The 24,793-nt window shown below is 48.8% G+C and overlaps 1 protein-coding gene across 2 annotated transcripts in view; it reads left to right on the top strand.

Moving 5' to 3' along the window:
- FLII (FLII actin remodeling protein) overlaps positions 1–7,443 on the top strand; it is a 241,054-nt gene extending 233,611 nt beyond the window's left edge. For both annotated transcript variants that reach the window (XM_086940706.1, XM_086940705.1), the window contains exon 30: positions 6,750–7,443. In XM_086940706.1, coding sequence (XP_086796832.1) covers positions 6,750–6,884 — 135 coding nt within the window. In that variant the 3' untranslated portion in view covers positions 6,885–7,443. The remainder of the gene's footprint in view (positions 1–6,749) is intronic.
- Positions 7,444–24,793: the final 17,350 nt, after the last annotated feature.

Below are 24,793 nucleotides of genomic sequence, written 5' to 3'. Positions count from 1 at the left end.
CTGTGAGTGAAAAGGTGGTCCTGTACCTGCATACCAGTTTCTTGATGGATAATGTTTCTGATTTCCATTTGTACCTATCAGTGTATGTTGCAGTGTGTAGCCTAATCAGAGGCACAGACGCCCTTAAACACACACCAATAATGCAATGACCTCTTTACATCTGAATAAAGAGTGGAGGATTTCTGGAAAGCTGTTTGATGTTTACAGAGTGGATAGATAAATCAGATCTGTCTCAACGAAATGACTCTTTGTGTACACCTTGTGTAAAAGATTAGCCTTTGGGAAGACTAATCCTTCCTAATGAAGTGCTTACTCATTTTTGGGCACTGAAACATATTGTTTATTAACAGGCTTGACCCAGCACAAGTGAGAGAAAGGGAGGAAGAAGACTAAGATGAGAAAAGGGAGAAAGTGACAAAGGGCTGTAAAAGCACATCGAGAGCCAGATAAGACAGTTAGTGTAGGGTGGTGGAAGAAAAGGCATGAGGTGGAATCAAGAATGGGCAGCCTTGGTAGTCTATAGCCATATAAGGCATTGCAGGGCTCTTAAGAGAATATTTGAGTCCAACACTTTTTTAGTAGCATTTTCAATATCTGTTAGACTTCTAGCTTCAGATTCCTTACCTTAGAAAAATCCCTAGGTGTACGACTGGATCCAGAAGTTTTTGAGCAGTACCCCTGCGTGCCTATAGTTAGCATCATTCAGCTCCACATCGGCAGCATTGGCACCAAAAGAGATGTGCATGGTACCTATATCATGCCACCCCGGTGCTCTGACGTCAGTTCTATCCTTTCCATGCTGCATAGCTATGATCCAGTCAAAACAACCCTTTTTTACTGTCTTTTTCTCGACATTTTGTCCACACCTTCAGCTTGTTTCAAACCATTTGGTGCCTGTCACAGGCAAATGTTTGTGACAGACCCACACTTGGGGCCTCATTTATGAAATGTTAAGCATCTCTACGAGAAAACAGCGATACATCACTTTTCATTGCACCCTCCTTGCGACACCAATGATGCGTCATATTTATAGTATGACTCATCATGTTGCTAGGAGTTAGAGGTATGTCCGTTTATTTGACGTATCTGTAGGCGCAAAAATGACATTGATGGAGTGTGTCACAAAAGTGATGTAACTCCAGCAATGGGTCATTACACATAGGCAAGTTCCATGTTAAATGTTCCTGTGTCAGTCTTACTCCTGCCATGAGGCAGTTGTAAGATATTGACGCATTTGCTTCCTAGAAGTGGCGCAGTGAAATTTTATAAAATTCACTGCGTCACTTCTACAACCCTTTCTTGCGTCGGAGCGCCCCCCCTGCATACATTATACTTGCCGCAGGTATAATGTGGAGCAAGGGTTTACAAAATGACGCATCTACCTAGATGCGTCACTTTGTAAATCTGGTGCAACATGGTGCATTTTTTACGCCGCTCGTGCGTCACATAAAGTGATGCACCAGCAGCACAAAGGTGACGCAAGGGCCCATAAATAAGCCCCTTGGTGTGCTTATGGTGCTTGAAGAGGGAGTTCGACTCCTAGATATGCAAAGACTGCTGCGCCATGCACCCAAAGGCACTACAGGAGCAATGCCTCAAGCTCCTCGCTGCTTCGCTTTAGTCGACTCTGCGGTGCTTAAGAACTTTTTGTGCGGAAGGTCCTGGGACCGTTCACAGAACTGCGCATCGCAATCATCGTCACATTCGAGGTTGCCAGGTAAATCTGGTAAGTCCCACATACACAAAAATTTGAAGACTAGGTTGTCATTAATTTCGCTCTACCAGTCACAGTCTTCTGACGAGGCGCTGTAGTGTCACCACTTCAGGCCTCATGCTTCAGCCGAGCCTGAGTCGGGGTCTGCTCTGCGTTTCCCTGACTTTCTAGGAGCACCCTTCACCTAGCTTTAAGAATTTTATGAGCAACATAACACAAAGCCAGACAGGTATTGTCCGATGCTGGTTCTGGCACTTACCAGGACGATGCCCTCGGAATCCGAGCCAATTCCTTTTACATTCCACAGGCCTGGAGAGGGAGACAAATGGGAGTGGTCTGGGAACCTTTATGGATACCAGCATCCCTTAGATGAGAATGAGGACTACTGGTATGAGGAACTAGCAGAGACCAGTGGGTTAATCGCCTCCCTTGACACTGGCCTGGCCTCTCCTCCTACTGTGCCTAAAGGGGAGGGAGCCTCTTTCCCCATGGTGGTGCGCAGGGTGGCTGAGGTCTTGGAACTTTAGCTACACCACACAGTGGCAGTCAAGACTAACGTCTTGACAGGAGTGCTTTAGCCTAGAGTCACCCCTTCTGAGCTCCCACTCCCCTTTAATAAAGCCCTTTTTGATGTCCTACTTATGGCCTGGTCCGCGCTGTGTATAGGACAATTGCCTGCTTCCATCACCCAGCTCCTGGGGTCCCTAATTACCTTACCCAGCACCCCACCTCTGAGAGCTTGGTGGCCCAAGCCTCAAACTCTAGGATCGAGCCCGGCCCATTCCCTACCACTCCACCGCATAGGGAATCCATGAGGCTGGACATCTGTGGCAAGAGAATGTTCTCCTCCACCCTTGCACTGTGGTCGGTGAACACTGCGTGCCTTTTGAGACAATGTTACCTTACGATCTGGGATTAGGTTGTGCAAGGTTGCATACGGTCTCGGAGGAGGCCCAAGCCATACTCGCCCAGGCTATTGTAGATTGAAGAGGCACATGTTCACCATATGAAGGGGACTGCACACGGCAGACACGCTGGGTAGAGCGATTTCATTGTCGGTGGCCTGGCAGCACCACGCCTGGCTGAGAACCACTGGCTTTTCAGGAAATATCCATACCTCGTTCATGGACAAGTCCTTTGATGGCTCTTGTCTTTTCAGAGAGAAGGCGAACTCGGTGCTGGAGCTCTTTTAAGTCAACAGTGCTACCGCCACGTCGGTGTGCTTCTCAATACCCTCTCGTCACCCCCAGTCTGCCCCTTTCGCGGCCACAGAAGGAGCCTCTACCTGCGTCCATACCCTCCTAGCCACCTTGCCTAACAGGCTGCCCAGCCTTTTCGTCGCCGATAACACAAACATGTGGGGCAGTTAGCCAGCTGCTGGGTCAGTCCACCACTCCTTGGCCAGTCAACCACTCCCCGGCAGCCGCAGCCTCCAAACCCCTTACGTTTGCCATCTGACCATAACAGGCATTCACCAGTGGTGCAGGTGATCGTATATCCTGTCCCCACATATACGGAGGTCAGGGGTTCCAGCTTTCCCATACTGCGACGATTCGTGGTTGAAGGCGGGCTTGCCGCAGGCAGTTCTCTCATCTCCAGACTATGGTGAGCCTCCTGCCCTCGCTTGGGTTCACTATCAACATGCTGAAGTCGCATCTGATTCTCTATGACGCTCCCTTTCATTGGAGCTGTTTTGGACACGGTGCAGTTTTTGGGCTATCCTCCGGAGCGTGGAGTCCAGGATATTTAGGCAGTGACACAGATGTTATACCCTCTATCCTGGATTTTAGTGAGACTGACCCTTAGCTTGTGGGCCTCATAACCTCCTGTATTCTGCTTGTAAAACATTCCAGTTCGCATATGCGGGCTCTGTAATGAGACCTGAAGTTCCAGTGGGCGTAGCATTAGGAGAATCTGTCCAACATGATCCAGATCTCAGAGGGAACTGCAAAGTATCTGCTATGGTGGCTGACGAACTGTGATTGGGTCAGTGGCAGACTCCCCACCAACCTACCCAGATCTGACTGTAGTGACAGATCTGTCACTCCTTGGATGGGGCGGCCACCTGGGAGAGGTGGGGATCAGAGGACTCTAGGTTCCGGCTTAGTCTGGCCTCCACATCAACCTGTTGGAGTTTCGGGTGATTCACTTGGCATTAAAAGTCTTTCTTCCTTCGATCAAGAGAAGGCTGGGGTAGAGTTCACAAACGCCACCGCCATATGGTACTGCTGCAAGCAGGAGGGGTGGGGTCATGGGCCCTTTGTCAAGAGGCTGTGAACTTGGCTGGAACGCCAAGGCATTTCCCTGGTCGTTCAACACTTGGCGGGCTCTCTGAACGCTAAGACAGATAAACTTAGCTGAAGATTCCTAGTGGATCACGAATAGCATCTCCATGGTGCACAGCTCTTTCAGCAGTAGGGAGAGCTTTGATTAGATCTGTTTGCCACTACTGAGAATGCGCAACGTCCGCAGTTTTACTTGGTGAAGTTTCCAAGTCGACTCTTGCTTGGAGATGCTTTTTGTCTTGAGTGGAGCTCCATTCTCCTGTATGCCTCTCTGCCAATACCATTCCTTCCCAGAGTTCACAAGAAGATCAGGAATGGCTGAGCCCAAGTTATTCTTGTGGCTCCGGATGGGCCCTGAGAGTCTGATATCCCAAGCTGTTGAGCATGACCATCAGTCCTCTGATCAGGCTACCTCTTAGAGAGGCTACTCTTTTGCAGCAACAGGGGAGGGTGCTGCACCTAAACCTGCACACCCTTCACCTTCATGCATGGAAATTAAGTGGTGACATTTGACAGCTTTTGATCTTCCTTCTGAAGTCTGTGATGTTATTCTAGCAGCCTGGCATTCCTCCACCAAGTTGGTAGACACCTGCCGTTGAGATAAGTGTGTGACATGGTGTGAAATCCACAACATCGATCCCCTTTTCTGCACCACTAGCCAAGGTTCCTCTGTTTGCTCTATTGTTGGCCTAGCAGGACTCTGCTGTGGGTATAGTTAAAGTTTCATCTTTCAGCCATTTCGGCATTTTTGCGGTTGCTGGACCACCCTTCTTTATTTTGGTCACATGTTGCGGCTAGGTTTCTTAAAGGCCTGCAACATTTTTCTCTCCAAACCATTCATCATGCCCCAGTGGGATCTGCATCTTGTTCTCACCTTCTTGATGTGTGCACCCTTTGAGCCTCTGCTAAAGAGCTCTTTTAAGCTATTGACTATTAAAATGCCTTTCTAGTTGCCATTACATCAGCCCAGACTGCCAGTGAATTGCAGGCACTCTTGGTACATCCTCCATGCACTACCTTCTACCCGGACAAGCTTTTCCTCTGGACACGTGCCTCCTTCCTTCCGAAGGTTGTGACTCCCTTCCATGAAGGCCAAGACATTACCCTTCCTACTTTCTTTGCTCCTCCTCACCCCTCCAAAGAGGAGGAGAGACTTTAACATCTGCACCCAAAAATAGCGTTGTCATTCTACCTTGACCGCACAAAAGTGTTCTGGGTGGAAAATGTTCTCTTCGTTGGGTACAGAGGAGTTAAGAAAAGGAAGGCCCTACAGAAACTGACCATTTAACAATGGATAGGTCTCTGCATCAAGATCTGCTATGCATTGGCCAAGAAGCAACTCCCAGAGGGTTTGCATACTTATTCCACCACAGATAAGGCAGCAATTACTGCATTAGCCCTCGGAGACCCTGTCCTGGAAATCTGTATGGCAGCAATGTGGGCTTCTTTGCACACATATACCAAACACTACTGTCTGGACAGCCCGGTCTGTGATGACAGGCACTTCGCTCGTTCTGTCCTACAGGACGTTTGATTTGAGATGGGCTTCACAGGCTTGCCTCCGGGGAGGCATTGCTTCAGTGTCTATTTAAGGTTAGGAATGTGTGGCTATAAGTCGCTATCGGATCAACAAGTTACTCTCCATCAAGCTGCACAGTTCCTTACTGATCCTCCCCGCTCTGTGAGCCAATTGCAGTGTACGGGACACCGTTCTCAGAGCCTTCGTTTTTCATACCAGTGGTCAGTTCTCATCATGGCTCCACGCTCTGGGTGTGGAAATTCGTGAAAGTAACTGACCACAGCGCGCTGGGGTGGATCCTTTATAGATACTGCGCATGTCACTTCCAGCACGGCCGGCGTGGAGCCAAACCAGGTACCTGCCAGTGTTCAGGGGTACTGCTGACAAACTTCTGGATGCAGTCTGGCACCTGGGGATTATTCTAAGGAAAGGAATCTGCAGCTAGATAGAGCCTCTACAAGATAAGACGTTACCGAAGGTAAGTAACTTGTTCATTAGAATTCTTTACAGAGAAGGCAATACAGAATGGGTAAGGCTGCAACACAAATAACGATTGGAAGGGTGGGGATATTCTTGTAGAGGGCGGATGCTTGAAAGCCAGTCACACCTTATATAGACACTATTGTTTAAACTTAATTTGCATGCCAGTTTAGGTGGCCTGACTCTTGGCACATCTATTTCATTTGCAATAAATTGTTTTCTAATGCTTTAGAGATAATCCTATCAAATCTATGGCACTGCTTGGTTTATGTGCAAGTTGTTGAGAAATATTAGCCGAATGCCATGATGGAAAAAGCAAAGTCACTCTTGTGCACTTGTAGTACACACTTTATGCTATTTGTGATCCACCTGCCCTGCCACCCATTTCATAGCAGAGAAAGGTTTATACTGGAACATTATCTGCTAGAGAGTTTTTATTGAAACTGTATCCTCGGTGAAAAACTTTCTTGTATACTTTATTGGTTGCACAATTGAAAAAATATTACAGAGTGCTTAATTCTTGCAATAAGGCTCCAGCCTGGTGGTTGAAATTGTAATTGTTCCATTCCCTTAAACAACATAGTGTGAATATCACAAGAATGCCAAAGGGATTTCCATAATAAACATGCTGCCCTCTTAGGCTGCAGCACGTATTGTTCCTGTATTGGTCAATTACATATATATTTAGATTGGAAGTCCTAAGTCATATCAGTTATTACATTTCTGTCTTATTTCTTTCTTCTCAATCAAGGTCTACATCCAACATATGAGATCGAAAGAAGGTGAACATCCACGCAAACTGAGGCTTGTGCGCAAAGGGAATGAGCAGCACCCGTTCACGCGATGCTTCCATGCCTGGGGCGCCTTTCGAAAGCCGCCAGCATAGAACTATGCACTGCCTTTCAAGACATGGAGGAGTTTTTATACACTTATTTGTTTTGGGTGCAGGAATTAATACAGCACTGGTGTTTTGTTCAAATAGCTTCATATTTTTCCTAAAGAAGACTATTTTTTAAGGAAATCAAAGGAAGAAACGTCACTTTATTTAATTTTGCTTAGTATTTATCCTTGCCTTCCTGCTGATGGTTATTAGTGACATAAGAAGGGCAATAGTGAGAGGAATGTTCTCTTACTTTCCACAGGAGGAAAGGAAAGAATTAAAGCTACCCATTTTGGACATGTTTTTTCACCTGTAGGCTAGGTTTTTACACTTGTTCAGATCTACGCCAAGTATAAATATATAAGAAATTCCGACAAGAGGAGACTTCTTTTTATGTTCCTTGGGCAAATTGAATGTAGCATTCCTTGTAGATCACATTGCAGTCACTGGAGTGTCATGCCTGCCGGATAATAGTTAACCTATTCCACTTTTGCATATTTTTAGGAAAAATATTCCTGTTTTTCCCCTATGATGCTTGAATAAACATGTCCACTATAAACTACAACCGTGCACATTCTTGTGTCATTTTCCTTAGTACAAATAACATTTACCAATTGAAACACCGTAAGTTTCTAGCTTTTGGCTTGTCTTACAAACTAACCCCAAACTGCAATAGTCAGACATCCATTCGTTTCTACACCACTGTTGGTAAGTTCACCTGACTGTTCCCATTTACCTCTTTTGGTTTTTCCTGAAAAGCATCTCTTAACCTACTCTTTTTATAGCATCATCTCTTCCCCTCAGATGGACAACTGAGTCATGGTCCACCCTGCATCACTATTAATCTACCTCATTGTGATAGTCAAGGTATGGAGACTGTGGGATCTAGTTCCATGTCTGCAAACTTTAATACCCTCACTGAGACCACCTACAAAAGCTCGTGAGTTCTTTAACTTCAGCTATCACAATAACTTGGACATTTGTTGTATCGAGTTTGCAGACTCTTCCTAATCTGAACCATGTCAGCTTGGCACTCTTTCCTGATCTTGCTCAGAATTAATCTCATTGATTTGTAATCTTCATTGGTCTAAGCTGTGACTCTTCTGCCAGAATGGGGTGAATAGTATCATCAGCATCTGTTTCACCCCACCTTCTAATCGAACATTACTAGATTACAACATCTACTTCATCCCATATTCCAGTCAAAGCATACTAGATTACCTATACTTCTCCTTACCTTCCAGTTAAACTTTACTCGACTACACCACCATCCATTCAGACCTTATTAGGATACAACAGCTACTTCAGCTTACCTTCATATTCATACCTGACTAGAACATCTGCTTCATCCTTCCTTCCAATCAAACCTTACTAAAGTACTGCGTCTACTTCAGCCCACCTTCCAATGTACTTTTTCTAGACCACAGCATCAGCCTCACACCACCTTGCAATTGAACTAACCTAGATTACACCATATACTTAACCCCACCTTCCAATCAAATCTCACTATACAGCTTACTGTGAATTATTGCTCACATCATTCATCTATTTACTGGGAGTCACAAAGGCATACATTATATTTAGAAAGTCAAACTCCAAATCAGTTTGACACAGAAAGATGGGACATATGACACCTACTTCGTATTCTAATCTAGTAGCTCAGTGAACTGCAGACAGCATAGTTACTGGAGGGAGCCATAATGCAGCTTTCTTCGTGGTACTACTAGAAATTCACATGGTTGTCATTTGCTGAACTACAATTCTGCTCCTAATCTCCTCTTGGAGCGACTTGTCCCAAAATGTGACTGTCGTTCCATATTAGTGAATCTTGTTACTTAATGATGGGGAGTCTATCTATGTTTTTCATATTGACCAACCCAGCTGCACTAATTACATTGACTAAACTAATGAAACTTTGCTTGTCTCATGGGTGGATGTAGATACACATGCTCTATATACTCTCGCCCTTTAGTGTTGAGTGTGTATGTTTACAAGTAGTTTTTCTTCTAAGTTGTTTTGCGAGGCACAAGACCTTTTGTGACCTCAACATTAGCCCACAGTGTATCAGGACAAAGACTCCACTTCAATTTTTTCCCCCGCCATTAAATTTGGACATTTAAGTGGCAGCTCCAGGACCTTTGGTGCCAGGTGACAGGAAAACATATGTGGACCATATCTTTCTTCAGTGCCAGAACCTTTGATTTCAGGTACGTCACATCTTCCCCAAATGGTAACCACCACCACCAGTACCACCACTACCATTACCTCCACCACCGTACTACCACTAGTAACACCACCACCACCGGAACAACATGAAGTACCACCACCGGTACCACTGCCACCACTGGTACCATCACTACCACCGGTACCACCACCACTGGTAGTACCACCACCGGTACCAACAGCACTGCAACTGTAGTACTACCACCATTACTGCTGCCATCACCACCGGTACCATCACCACCAACAGTACCACCACCAACACCAGTAGTATCACCACCAACACCGGTAGTACCACCACCACCGGTACTACTACCACCACCACCACTAGTACCACCACCACTGGAAGTACCACCACCAGCACCAGTACCAGTACCAGTACCAATACCACTGGTAGTACCACCACCGGTAACACCACCACCGATACCGCCACCACCACTGGTAGTATCAGTACCACTACCAGTAACGCCACTGGTACCATCACCAGTAACACCACCATGGGTACCACTACCACTACTACTACTACTACTACTACCATCACCTGTAGTACCACCACGGGTACCACCACCACCACCACTACCACCAGCACCATCAGTATCACCAGTAGTACCACCACCAGTACCAATACCACTGGTAGTACCACCGATACCACCACCTTTAGTTCCACCAGAACCAATAACACCACCACCAGTAGTACCACTACCACCGGTACCACCACCACCACCACCGGTAGTACCATCACCAGTACCATCCCCACCAGTAGTACCACCAACACCAGTACCACCAGAGGTACCACCAGTACCACCACCATCACTGATACCACCACCACCATTGGTACCTCCACTGGTACCACCAGCTCCATTGGTACCACCACCAGTACCAATACCACTGGTAGTACCACCACTCACCACCGATACCACCACCTGTAGTACCACCAGAACCAATACTACCACCAGTAGTACCACTACCCCCGGTACCACTACCGGTAGTACCACCAGTATTGCCACAGGAAGGACCACCACCAGTAGTTCCACCACTACCACCAGTAGTACCACCACCACCAGTAGTAGTATTTATTTTTATTTATTTTATTTTGAAAGTTTTATATAGCGCGAACAAGATCTTTGCCGATATCAGAGCGCTTTACACAGAAGGGGTGCAAACAGGAAAGTGAGTAACAGGCCAATTAGGCTTAGCACAATTGAGGTAATAAGTGGGGTAGGTACATGAGGGAGCATAGTCAAACAGGTAGGTCAATAAGGCTAACAGTACTAATCGGTTGAAACAAAGACAATCATGTAAAACAATAATACAGATAATAAAAATAGCAAAGGGATCGAAATAAGTAGTCCAGTTCGGTGCATAGTCTTAAAGAGTCAGAGATAATAGTTCAAGTGTATTTAGCCATGAGGATAGCTTTTACTTCTTTCTTAAAAAGTGTGGTGGAGGAGATGAGCCTGATTTCGGGAGGGAGAGAGTTCCAGATCCTGGGTGCCATTCCTGAGAAGGAACGTTTATAGGTTTTTTCCTTTCGGAATTTTCGAGGCTTCAGCAGAAGATTATTTGCGCTTCTAGTGTTTCTGGTGCCGCCAGAAATTGTCAATTTCTGAGTTAGGTAACCGGGTGAGCTCAGGTGTACCGCTTTGTGTGTCATGCAAGCGATTTTCAGATGTATTCTGGCTTCAAGAGGTAGCCAGTTCAGGGATTTCAAGTCAGGGGTAATATGTGAATTCTTTTTTGAGCCAGTGATGAGTCTAGCCGCAGCGTTTAGAGAAGCTCTTAGAGGTGCGGTGGTAGTTAGGGGGAGTCCGCAGAGGGCGATGCTGCCATATTCTATTCGAGGGATGACTAGTGATTGTACTGCAGTTCAGAAGTCTTTGGCTGGGAGGAAGGGTTTAAGTTTCCTCAAGGTGTTGATTTGGAAGTTCGCTCCCTTAGTTGCCTTGCTGATATGTTGCTGCATGTTGAGATTGGTGTCAAGTGTTATGCCTAAGGATTTTGCTGAGTCCACGATAGTGGGTTGGACATTGAGTGCTGTTAGGTGTTTAAGCCAAATTTGCGTGGTGGAGATCTTAGCTGGGGGTGAGATCAGAAGGAACTCTGTTTTCAGAGCATTGAGTTTGAGATGGTGATCAGCAAGCCAGGATTGGGTGCTTCTGATCGTTGAATTCAGGAGCAAACTGTCTTTGGGGGATTGTAATTTGAGATAAAGTTGGGTGTCATCGGCGTACATGTGAAAGTGTACATTAGATGCTTGTAGCAAGGTGGTGAGAGGTTCCATGACTAAGTTGAACAGTGTTGGGGATAGTGAGGAGCCTTGGGGGACGCCTAGCAATACAGGTTATTGGCGATAACATCAGGTTGTTGCTCTTGAATTTCTGCGTCCTGTTGTGTAGAAAGGAAGTGAACCACTTGAGAACAGTTCCAGATATACCCATTCTTGTGTTTAATAGTTCGAGTAAGTTCTCATGTTTCACAGTGTCGAATGCTGATGAGAGATCAAGAAGGATGAGGAGGCAGGTGTTGTTTTGATCTAGGAATTGAAGTGCATCATCAATTATGTGAGTCATAGCAGATTCTGTACTGTGTCCTGCTCGGAAGCCTGATTGGTGAGGGTTAAGGAGATCGAACTGATCAATGCGTTTAGTCAATTGTATTTGTGCACATTTTTCCAATAGTTTGGCGAGAGTTGGAATATTGGTGATGGGACGGTAATTGTTCAGATCAGAGGGGTCGGCTGTAGGTTTCTTTAGTATAGGTGTGACTTGTCCAATTTTGAGTGAGTCAGGTATGGTACCTTGTTGAAGCGAACTGTTGATAATTTTAGTCCAGAGTGGGAGAAGCAGAGGGGTAAAGTCTTTTACAGCGTTAGCAGGAAGGGGGGTCCGAGAGGTGATTGGATGGTTTCAAGGTGCTGAGCAGTTTGCCAATTTCTTCTTCAGAGTAGGTGCCAAAGGAAGACCATGTGGCATTGTTTTTTGGTTCAGTGGGTGCTATGCAATGGGGCTTGGAGTAGAGGCTTGCGTCAATGAGGAGGGTCACTCTTTATGTTAGTTTTTTGGATAAAGAATGCGTAGAAGTCTTCACAGGAAGGTGCTTCGCGCACAGTGCTGAGTGGTTGGGGTTGTTCCTTGGATTGTGTTCTGATAAGCTCAAACAGTTTTCTCGGCGGTTTTTTGCTTGGTCGAGCTGTAGGCTGAAGAAATCTGATTTTGAGCGTTTTATTTTCCTGAAGTAGGCGTTTCTCTTTTTCTTCAGAGTTTTTAGGTGTAGTGCAGAGGGAGCTGATCTCCGGGTGCCCTCTGCCATTCGCATGTCTCGTCTGTCCTCATTGAGACTCCTGTCGTACCATGGATTGGAGGTTTTAGTGGGAACTCTTTTTAGCTTCATAGGTGCAGCCTCATTAATTATTGAGGTCATAGAGTTGAGATAGTGGTCAGTCAAGGATTGAGCGTCCGTAGCTCCGGTAGGAGGAAGTAGGAGATTGCAGCTGTTAGGAGGCAAAGAGCTCGGGTTGAGTTTTTTCAGGTCCCTTTTCCAGACTTTGGGCTTGAAGGATTGAACCGGGTTAAATTGAACTGTTTCATTGATGGAGAATGTGACAATATGGTGATCTGACCAGTCACAGTGTTGGATGGACTCGAGTCTGATAGCGTCCTCTTTGGAGATGATAAGGTCTAGGATAGAGCCTTTCTCGTGGGTCGGGCTGTTACATATTTGAGAGAGGTCAAGGGCATTTAGGAATTTTTTAAGACTATTTACCACCACGTCATTGCGATCGTTCCAGTGGAGGTTGAAGTCGCCAAGGTATATTTGGGTGAGCTGCCGTCCTGAATTCGTTGAGATCATATCCATGATTTGTTGGGAAAAGATGACGTTGTCCCTGGGTGGGTGGTAAATGCTGTGAAGAGAGCATATCGGCTTGCCCTCACTGATAATGTCGAGGCAGATGTATTCATAGGATGTTGGGGATGGAAGGGAGGTGGAGTTGACTTTCAGCACAGAGAGGTTGTTCCTGTAGATGCATTCTATTCCACCACCTATTTTGCCGGACCTGTCAAGTCTAATGATGTGGTAGTTGGGAGGAACCAGAATATCCATTATTGGTGTAGAAGATTCAGTTAGCCAGGTTTCAGTCAAGATAATTAGATCAAGGTCCAGTGTTAGGATGAGATCAGCGATGGCGGCTGAATGTTTCGAGGCGGATCTACAGTTGAGGAGAGTGCATTTGAGTCGGGTGTGTAGAGGGTTCTAGAGAGAGGGATTTTTCTCAGGTTGTTAGGGATGGATATTCTGCTGTTTAGTGTGGGGGGTCTAAGGGGATTTGAGTGTATCGTGGGAATGATGAGGTGTGAGGTGGATGTGTGATTTTGGGGAGCTGGGTCGTAGGAGCGAAGGAGGGTGAGTGTGTTGAGGTCCGAGAGAGGGTTGCAGATGCGACGAGGGTGATTTTTACGGTTGCGAACAGGGATTGAGGTCCAGTGAGGGGAGCGTTGAGTGAGAGTCAACCGGGAGGGTCGGGCGTGTTGGGAGGGGAGTGGGGGGTGGAGGTGGGTGAGGGGTGTCTGGGGTGAGTGGTGAGTAGTTCTTTGATGATGTGCGTGTCTTCTTTGACCTGGATGAAGGTGGCCAAAATCTTGTCCAGTGTGGAGGTGGGAATGGAAATCCGGGGTGAGTGACTGACCGGGGAAGTAGCGTGTAGGTGAGGGAGTGAGCTGGTGTTCGTGCAGGGCTCCGTTGTGTCAGTATGCGGGCTGATGTTAGGGGGGAGAGAGGGTTTAGGCGGGAGGGGTGTTGATGAGGTAGGGAGCAGGCTGGTGGTATGAGTGAGGGCAAAGGTGGTAGACGGAGAGAGCAAGGTGGAGGATTGGTGTATGTTAGTGGTGGTGGGAGTGTAGGACGGGGGGTAATGGCTGAGGATGGGGGGGAAATGGGATTGGAGATGGTCCTGTTGTGAGGCGGGGGAGATAAGTTAAGAAAGGAGGTGTTGTTCTGCGAAGTTAGTTAGAGGGTAGTGGGGACTGAGAATGGGAGGGGATAAAAGGTGGAATTTGACGTTGAGCGTGTCGTTCAGGTGTTGATCTAGGTTAGATGTGTTGTAGGTGGGAGCTGTGATGTCAGGGATGTGAGGAGTGGTAATTGTATGCGTGGAGGTCCGAGGGTTGGAAGGGGGGATGGGAGTGTCAATGGTATATGAGGGGGAGAGATCTGTTTCTGTGTTTGAGGGGTGTGGGGGGCGAGTGGTGTGTGAGGGGAAGAGATCTGTGTCTGTACTTGAGGAGTGTGTGGTAGCTACCTGTAGCTGAACTAGGATAGAGGGTTTGTGGGTGGGAGCTGAGGAGTCAGGGGTGATGGGTCTGTCTCTGGATGAAGAGTGTGTGGTATCTACCTGGTGCTGTCCTAGGTTAGAATTGTTGTGGTTGGGAGCTGTGAAGTCAGGGGTGGTAGGACTAGAGGTGGTATGGGCGAAGGTCAGCGAATTGGAGAGGTGCTCTTTGAAAGTGGGGAACAGGTTGTCTAATAGTTCCAGGTTCCTGTCTGTTGATTGAATTAGGACGATCCCGTTATTGTAGATAGTAATGGTGGCTCTGCCTGGGTAGAGTTGGGATGGTGTGATGTAGAGTGTTAGCCCATGCTTGGATTTCCTGGTGGAAGAGACGGTGAGTAGGGTGCAGAACGCTTTTCTCCATTGAGCTCTGCGTATGGTGTGGAAGATGAGATCGGTGTTCAAAGAACCATTGACCGAGGAGAAGTAAGTGCCAGCAAAGGGGGTTTCAGGGTGGGCCCTCAGGAAGTTGTGTTTAAAGCGTTTAGCTGCTTTTTTGGAGAGAGTGGGTGGGTAATTGATTTTATATGTGTGCTTACCTGTGGGATCCATGATGGGATGGCGGTATGGGTAGGTGCGGGAGGGTGAGCACTAGTGATATACAGGAATAAGAAAACAAGTGCAGATACAAACAGTGGGTTACCTGGATCAACAGTGACACTAGTGGTCCACTAAGAGATATGAGGTAGCGATCGGTGCGTTACGTGAGGAAAAGTGAAATGTGCAGGTTGTTAAAGTGTACACAGTAACAGTAGAAGTATAATACTGATGTTGTACTGGACCAAACTGCAGGTGTAACTAGTGTACGGGAGAAAAAGTGAAGTGGGTGTGGGTTACAAAGCTGACCAGTGTAGGGGAAAAGTGAAATGGGTGCAGGTTACAGAAATATACAGAATACAAGTGGGGGAATAATACTGAGTATAATACTGATGGTATGCGGGAACACAAATAAAAGTGCAAACAGTTACTTAGATCCAACGTGAGACTAGTGGGCATCAAAGGTATATGAGGTAGCAATTGGTGCATTACATGAGAAAAAAAGTGAAATGGGTGCAGGTTACAAATGTACAAAATACAAGTAGGAGTATGATATTGCACTGTAAAGACACTATCACAGGAGGAGAAAGAGTGAAGTGGGTGCAGGTTATAAAAATGTACAAAATACAAGTAGACGTATAATACTGCACTAAAAAGGCAGACACTCTCTCACAGGAAGGTGTAAATACACAGCTATGTGACAGCTAGGTTACAGAAATATACAGAATACCAAAGGGGAATAATACTGTGTATAATACTGATGGTATGCGGGAGCACAAATAGAGGTGCAAACATGTACAAAATACAAGTAGACGTATAATACTGCACTAAAAAGGCAGACACTCTCTCACAGGAAGGTGTAAATACACAGATATGTGACAGCTAGGTTACAGAAATATACAGAATACAAATAGGGGAATAATACTGAGTATAATACTGATGGTATGCGGGAGCACAAATAAAGGTGCAAACAGTGAACAGTTACATAGGTCAACCGTGAGACTAGTGGGCATCAAAGGTATATGAGGTAGCAATCGGTGCATTACATGAGAGAAAGTGAAATGGGTGCAGGTTACAAATGTACAAAATACAAGTAGAAGTATGATATTGCACTGTAAAGAAACTCTATCACAGGAGGAGAAAGAGTGAAGTGGGTGCATGCTATATAAATGTACAAAATACAAGTACACGTATAAAACTGCACTAAAAAGGCAGACACTCTAACACAGGAAGGTGTAAATAAACAGCTATGTGGGGTGCGCAGTAGTTGAGATGAGACTTAAATGATAAGTTCTTAGGATTTGTTCAATTAATGAAAGTAACTAGTCAAATATGGCCGCCAATGAGAGAGATTATTCTAAGATGGCCGCCAAATAGTGTGGATAGAGATTTTAGTTCTCTGTTAGTTGTTGTTGCTTTGAGAGCAGGGAAGGGCAGTTTCACTTTCTATTCGAACTAGCCCAGTTTCGAGCTTGCTGGGAGGGAGTCTTATCTCTATTTTGGTGCTCTCCTGTGGAGTTGTGGAGGAGCCTCGTGGGCGTCTGGAGGTACAGGAGGGGATTTATTGCTTCAGTTTATGACCCCAGCCATTTTGAACAAAGGAGGTTTGGAAAGCTTGCAAGCGATTGGGGTGAAGTAAATACCTTAGTGTGGTTTCTGCTCAGTAGTTGTGCTGAAGTTTTTTTTTTTTTTTAAATCTCTTTATTTGCATCAGGTTGGTTCACATAAGCATACAGTCACATGGCGTGTGAATAAAATCAGAAATGTCATTAGCAATGATACAAAATAAACATCTGCTAGGCGTGACCAATAATATGACGAACGGTGTTACGCATTCTAGAAACTCCATTTTCCGTTTTCTAGTTCTATCAGTGATACGCACACATACGAGGATGATGCAAAGAGATAAACATAATGCAAAACACATCAAAAAGAAAAATGCCAACAAGAGAGAGAGAGCGACAAGCAACACATCAATCATGACAAGGTGGTAATAGCGGTTGCATGGGTGACCACGGGACACCGGTGTAACATGTAAGTGAATGCTAGTAGAACAGTCTCAGCACTCGGGGACCAGCGAGCAAAGAGACAGGGGACCACACGGCCCGTCGCCAGGCATCCTCAACAGTGGTAACTGCAGCACCTCTCCACATTCCTGCCGCAGCGTGGAAGAACAACAAGACAATCCTGACTCAGTAGACAATGCACCCTTGCCGGGTGAACAGCATCTATCCCACCCCCTCTGGAACAATAGAGCTCGCAGCCTGAGACTGCGCAGCCAGTGTTAACTTGCTGATGTACTGTCTGTATGGGCCCCAGATATCGACAGGTCGCGAGGCCGTTGGGATCTGCGCGGAGTATTCCACATTGTTAATATTACCCTGGGCCAGGCTGCGGAGCCATGCTTTTGAGGTGGGAAGTCGTCTAGAACCCCAGAGTATAGCAATTTCCCGTTTTGCGGGCAGAAAACCAATGGCAGCAAGTTTCCTCGTGGTGCGGGGAAATTCAACAACATATCCCAACAGCGCAATCTCAGGTATGGGATGTAGGACGCAGTCTAGAATGTCACCCAATATGCGGTGTACCTGCAGCCAGTAGTCTTGTAGTTTGGGACACGTCCAGGTAAGGTGTGTAAAGTCGGCATGTGGGGCTCTGCATTTGGGACAGCAATGTGGTCTCGACGGGTCAAGCCTGTGAGCCAAGGCCGGTGTGAAGTACAGCCGCCGCAAGAACTTGAAGTGTATTGATTTGTGTCTGCTGTTGACAGAGACGTTCTTGGTGGCCTGGCAGCAAGTGGACCATTGTTCATCAGTGATAGCGCCGCCCAGATCAGCCTCCCATGCTGCTGGAACTCGCGCGTCCGAAGCAGGAAGTGCCGCCACACATAATCTGTACAACCTAGAAACAGCATGCGCACCATTTGGGGACTGTATCAAGAAAGTCAGGGCCTCCACCTCGTCAGGAGGAAGTGGGAAAGAGGAGAACTGTGCTCTGAGCATGGACCGCAACCGGGTCAGAACTAATGAGTCCATGAACGTCCGATCGGTAAATCGGTGGTCTTCCGATAACGAAAAGACGTGCCCTTCCGGGAACAAATCCCCTATTGTGTTAAGCTGGTATTTGGATAGAGTGTTACAGACCACCTTTTCAGCAGTGATAGGGAGCCAGTGGGGGTTTGGCAGTGGGAGAGCCGGTGAATATAACACGTCCCTCCGGAGCAATCTACGCAGCTGCATCCAAGCCCAGGACGTAGTGGAGGCGGTCTGAATATCCTGAGGGTCGTGGAGCAGGCCTCTAGGTAGCAACATCCTGAGGGCAACAGGCCACGCTAAGTCTGCCTCTGTCTCAGATGAGGTATCCGAGCGTCAGGGTGGAACCAGGGGTGCGCGTAAGCGCACTGAGCTACGAGGTAGTAAAGATAAAAATCTGGCACACCAAAACCGCCCCGTTCATAGGGCAGAGTCAGGGTTTGCCAGGAAACTCGCGGATTCTTGTCCCCCCACACCAACCGCAGCAACAACGAGCGCAGCTGGGTGAAGAAAACCTTAGTGAGTGGAATCGGCATATTGTTAAACAAGTACAGGAAACGGGGAAGCACTATCATTTTTATGATAACGATGCGCCCGGCCATTGAAAGAGGAAGACAAAGCCAGTGAGTGAGGTTATCTTCCAGAAAGTCCAATGCCCGGCCGTAGTTCAGACGGACCATGGAGACTGTATCCAAGTGTATGTGTATACCTAGATATTTCACCGAGTCTGTGTTCCATTTGAGTGGGAATGGACAGTCCCAGTGTACTGTGGCGGGCGTGAGAGGGAAAATATCAGACTTGCACCAGTTAATTTGAAGGCCCGAGTATTCCCCAAACCGGGCTATCTCGAGAAGGAGGGGTTCCAGATTGGTCTCAGGGGACCGGACATAGAGAATGGTATCGTCCGCATATAGAGAGATTAGGAGCGGGCCAGTGCGAAACTGGAGGCCCGATGCATATGACGCTCTTGAAAGTGACGAACCAATGGGTCCATGGCTAGGATATACAACAGAGGGGAAAGAGGGCATCCCTATCGGGTGCCCCTCGAGAGAGAGGGAAGCTATCGGAGATGGTGCCATTAAGGCGCAGCCGCGCCCTAGGGGCGGAGTAGAGAAGTTCTACAGTGGCGACGAACATTGCGGGCATGCCCATCCGTCGCATGACGGACAGAAAGAAAGGCCACTCTAGAGAGTCAAACGCCTTTTCGGCGTCCAAAAACACCGCTGCCGCCGGGGTGTCCGGGTCTATTCTGTGTAGGACAGAAAAAAGAGTCCTGAGATTAAAGGAGGTGGAGCGGTGGGGGACGAATCCGGACTGGGCAGGAGAAATAATCTGTTCCACTAGAAGCGATAAACGGATTGCGAGGACCTTGGCCAAGATCTTGTAGTCGAGGTTGAGTAGCGATAGGGGCCTGTAAGAGCCACAGAGGGATGGGTCAAGACCAGGCTTGGGAAGCAGCACAATCACCCCCTCTCGGAGTGTGGGAGGCAAAACTCCATTCTCTAGTGCCTCTGCGTACATCTCCATCAGGCGGGGCACCAGCTCGTCTTTGTACTCCTTATAGAAGTCGGCTGAGAAGCCGTCAAGCCCCGGAGCCGAGGAGCCCCTCAATGCGTCAATTGCCTCAATAACATACTCGGGTGTGATAGGATCGGCAAGGAAATCCTGCATACCTTTCTCCAGAAATACCATAGCTATCTCATTGATGTAGGGGCCAGGGTCACGACTATCTTCGGGCAGGGAGGAGGTGTATAGTGTTTTATAATAAGATAGAAAGGCAGCGCATATGGCAGGGGTGGTCTGGTGGCGAACGCCAGAATCGTCAACTAAGTCAGTAATATATGAGGCCTGACGGGGCGGGCGCAGTAGCTGTGCTAGGAGCCTACCAGGTCTGTCACCCTCTCCGTACTGTCTAGCTGCGTGTTGCGTGTGCAAATAGTTCAATTCCCTGTCTGCGGCGCCCCTGAATTCCTGTAACAATTCCAGACGTTTCGCCTCTAAAGCGCCATCGGAGTCAGGGAACCTGGCATTATCCAACACGGCAATGTCATTCTCAATACGTGTCATTGTGGCTTGGATCTCGCGTAAGGCCCCGTCATATTTCGTGATGCACACCCCTCGGATGGTGGCCTTGAAACCCTCCCACAATGTGGCCCAAGTGTCAACAGTGCCCGTGTTAAGTTCAAAATAGTCTTCTATTGCCATGCGAATGTCCTCCTTAAAACTGGATCAGCTAACGCCTTGCCAGGGAAGCGCCACTGCCTCTCGTACCCTCCCAGCCTAGGGACCAGTAGAGTCGGAAGTATAGGAGAGTGGTCTGAAAATGTACGTGGGAGTGTAGAATGTGCATCCACCCAACCAACCACTCCCGGGGAAAGAAGCCAATAGTCGATCCTGTTGCTAGTATTATGATACCCAGAGTGATGTGTGTAAGCGGGCGAGTGGGGGTGAAGCCGAGCTTCGATATCAATAAGGGGGTAGTGTGCGCACATGGCTGCAAGCACAGCACGAGAGCGAGGTTTGCAATCCAGGGACGTAGAGGTGCTGTCCCGTGCAGGGTCCATCAACAGATTAAAATCCCCACCCATCACCAACATGTCAGTGTCAATACGTAGTAAAACGTCATGGAGACCTTGGAACAAGGCGGGGGAATCGGTATTGGGCCCATACACCCCAACAAATGTAATCTTAAAGCCAAGAAGCGCCCCAGTGATCACCACATATCTACCCTCCTCATCAAGTACGCTATCCGAAAACACAAAGGGGACCCGCCCGTGCACCAAAATAGCCACCCCTCGCGCATACCTACTGTAGTTAGAGAAGTACCTATGCGCGCCCCAGCCCTTGGCAACCGAGGTGGAATCAGCCCGCCCCAGGTGTGTCTCCTGGAGGAACAACACATCAACCCTGTGTCGAGCTGCATAATTCAGGACCTGTCTCCTCTTTCTAGTGTCGTTTAGCCCCCGAACATTCCACGACATCAGTCAGTCTGGAAGGACCGGGTTGCTGACCTACCCTAGCCATTCAAAACCGCATAAAACATAGGTGAACAATCGTGTGTGTATCCGCCGCCGCCCTCCCGCAAAATAGGCATCTCTCAAAATGAAAAACAATGCATGTACAGGAACATTCGAAGTAATGTATGAAACAATCCCCCCCACCCACCCACCACCCAGCCTCACGTTAGCTCCCCGAAGGCACCGCCCAACCCAAAGAACAATACCAACATTAGCAAAGAGGAGCAAGTGTCCAATGCAAGTCCAATAATCTCAGGAAAAGGCACCAAGCGGCTCGTGCCATGGGGAGAGGCAACGCTCCGCCGTGCAGACGTCACATTCAGGTCGACATTCAAATCGTATCAACTTATAAGAGCACTGCAAGGAGATCCAAGTAGTTAGCTGCGTAATGTGAAAGTGAGTGGCTTAAAGAAAAGGAGACACGAGTCAGCCTTGTCCGCTCTCAGCAAAAAGGTCAGCGCTAGCCTGTGAGTCCATGTTCGATGGGGACTGTTGTGCTTTGTCCGAGGCCCGTGGCGACCCTCTGTTTTTGTAGGCTTGGCAGAATTCTTGTGCTTCAGAGGGGGAGTCAAATATGCGGAACCTGCCATCGACGTCTACTCTCAGTCTGGCAGGGTACAGCATTCCATAGCGCAATCCCAGTTTACGCAGCAAGGCCTTGACGCCTGCGTATTTACGGCGGGCATCCTGCACCATCATCGTGAAGTCTGGAAAGAAAGATAACACCCCGCCCTGCCATTTCACTTCGCCCGCCTCACGAGCGGCCTTCAGGGCAGCGTCCCTGTCCCTAAAGTTCATGAGTCTGGCAATGATGGGTCGGGCGGCAACCCCGGGGCGGGCCGAAGTCCCAAGGATCTATGCGCTCGTTCCACCACGAAGCCAGCTGTGAAAGTGTCCCTGCCGAATAAGTCAATCAGGAGCTGTTCCACAAACGTGTCAAAGCGGCCGTCGTCTCCGCCACACCAATAATACGAATGTTATTGCGCCTACTGCGCGCTTCCAAATCCTTGTTCTTAATAGCCACATCCTTAAGGATCTTCTCCACCCGCTCCAGTCTTTTCAGCGTGGATGCAGCACCATCCTTCAGATCAGAGACTCGGATCGAGCGCACCCAGGGCCAGCCGTCCACCGTCCCCGCCCGCCACCACCCAGCCCAGGCAGGCCCAAAAAATCGAGGCCCTGGCTCCCGAGGCCGGACCAGGCCCGGAGGTCCGGATCAGCACCGGGGCCAAAACCCCCACCAAAGGAGCCCACCCGGGACAAGCAACGGACCGGGGAGGGCACAACAGCGGCCCCAATGCCAAGGGGGGGGACGCGGGGGCCCCGAGGGAGACTCACCAGGCGCTCCGGCGCAACAGGGCTCACGTCCGGCGAGTCCCGATAGGCCTCACCGCCCCTCCGCGATCTCCAACGTCCACGCCGTCCCCTGGTCTCAGACTGCAGCCATCAGCACACCGTGGCCTCCGGGGACGGAGGCAGGCATTTTCGGACCCCAGGCAGCGTCGGATCACCTGGGAATGTCTTCCGTTTTAGCCCGTCCGGCGGAGCTCTACAATCAGGCGGCCATTGCGTTCGCCTGCATAGCCACGCCCCCTCGTAGTTGTGCTGAAGTTGACATTAGAGTTTTGCAGTCATCAGAGGTCTAGCCATAGTGTGCATATCTGCAATGTGTATCGATTTCTTGCCAGTGAAAACCACTGTTTACAGGTCTGCTCCCCAGGTCTCAGAGGTAACAGGGGGTCCGCAGGTTCGGGTCGTCAGGGTCTGAGGCTTCATGCAGCAGCAGTCCGCAGCGCCGTGCGAGTTGGCAGGATCGCGCTGTCAGGGTCCTTAATACTGCATACGGCCATAGCTTCTTAGAACTGCAGCCCATCCCGCCTCGATAGGCGATCGGCGATGTTGAGTGTTTCCCGATTGCCTCGGGGCTCCGCTCCGTCAAATCACTCCAAATCGGATTTGTAATCACCGCGTGCCGGGTATCTCCGCTCTTAAGCCATGAGCGTTGCTTGATCCCGGCGGGCACCAGGGTCAGGGTCTGAGGCTTCATGCAGCAGCAGTCCGCAGCGCCGTGCAAATCGGATTTGTAATCACCGCGTGCCGGGTGTCTCCGCTCTTAAGCCAGGAGCGTTGCTTGATCACGGCGGGCACCAGGGTCAGTGTCTGAGGCTTCATGCAGCAGCAGTCCGCAGCGCCGTGCAAATCGGATCTGTAATCACAGCGTGCCGGGGAGACCTCCGGGGAGAGCAGGGACTCCTGGCAGGCTCCCATCAGCGTCAGAGCAGGGATCCCTAGCAAGCTCCCGACAGCGCACTGCGCGGGAACCCTAGAAAGCTCCAGTCAGCGCCATAGTGGGCTTAGAAGGCAGCCAAGCGACCGACCCAAGTTCCGCCTATGGTCAGGGGCAGCCCGGTCTCTGAAGGAATCAGGGGCGACTCGGTCCTCTCCCGCGATGCACACAGTCTCTGGGTGGTGAGAGGCTCCAGGCAGGCAGTCAAGCGTCCGTTCTGACTCCGCCGATGGTCAGATGCAGCCCGGTGTCCGGAGAAGGCAGGGGCGAATTGTTCCTTTTTCGTGCAGATTTTGTTGTGGAAAAGTTCCAGTTACTTGTATTAGGAATCCAGTTACTTGTGGTAGCTACGTTACACGGCAAGCTGGGTGCTAATAGGGATTAAATCCAGATGTGGAATCCCAAGCACTCGGAGCTCTAACCAGGAGCTCCTACCCGGCGGCCATCTTGATCAGTGGTACCACCACTGGTACCAACACCACCGCAACTGTAGTACTACCACCACTGGGACCACTACCACTGCCATCACCACCGGTACGACCGCCAACACCAGTAGTACCACCACCGATACCACCACCAGTAGTACCACCACTGGTACCAACACCACCGCAACTGTAGTACTACCACCACTGGTACCACCACCACCACTGGTAGTATCAGTACCACTACCAGTATTGCCACTGTTACCACCACCATCACCAGTACAACCACCATCGGTACCACCACCATGGGTACCACTACCACTACTACTACCATCACCGTTAGTACCACCACTAGGACCACCATCACTGGTACCACCACCACCATTGGTAGCACCACCACCACTGGTACCACCAGCACCATCAGTACCACCACCAGTACCACTACCGGTAGTACTACCACCAGTATCGCCACCGGTATCACCACCACCACCACTGCTAACAACACCATGGGTACCTCCACCAGTATCGCCACCAACACCGGTAACACCACCACAGGAAGTACCACCACCAGCACTACCATTGGTACCACCACCAACACCAGTAGTACCACCACCACTGGTAGTACCACCACCACCACCGCAACTGTAGTTCTACCACCACCACCACCACCACCACCACAACTGTAGTACTACCACCACCACCAGTACCAATACCACTAGTAGTACCACCACCACCGGTAACACCACCACCGCCATCCCCTGTAGTACCGCCACCGGTAGTAGTACCTCCACCAGTACTACCACCACCACCACTACTACCACCACCACCACCACCACAAGTACCAACACCAGAAGTACCACCACCACTGGAAGTACCATCACCACCACCACCACCGGTACCAGTACCAATACCACTGGTAGTACCACCACCACCACTGGTAGTACCACCAACACTGGTACCAGTGCTTCCAGAAGTACCACCACCACCTCTACCGGTAGTACCACTACTACCTCCACTGGTACCACCTTCACCGGTAGTATCACTACCACTGGTACCACCACTACTGGTACCACCACC

This window comes from Lissotriton vulgaris, chromosome 10, assembly GCF_964263255.1.
Source record: "Lissotriton vulgaris chromosome 10, aLisVul1.2, whole genome shotgun sequence".
In the NCBI taxonomy this organism is placed as follows: domain Eukaryota; kingdom Metazoa; phylum Chordata; class Amphibia; order Caudata; family Salamandridae; genus Lissotriton; species Lissotriton vulgaris.
This window is presented reverse-complemented; position numbering and strand designations above follow the sequence as displayed.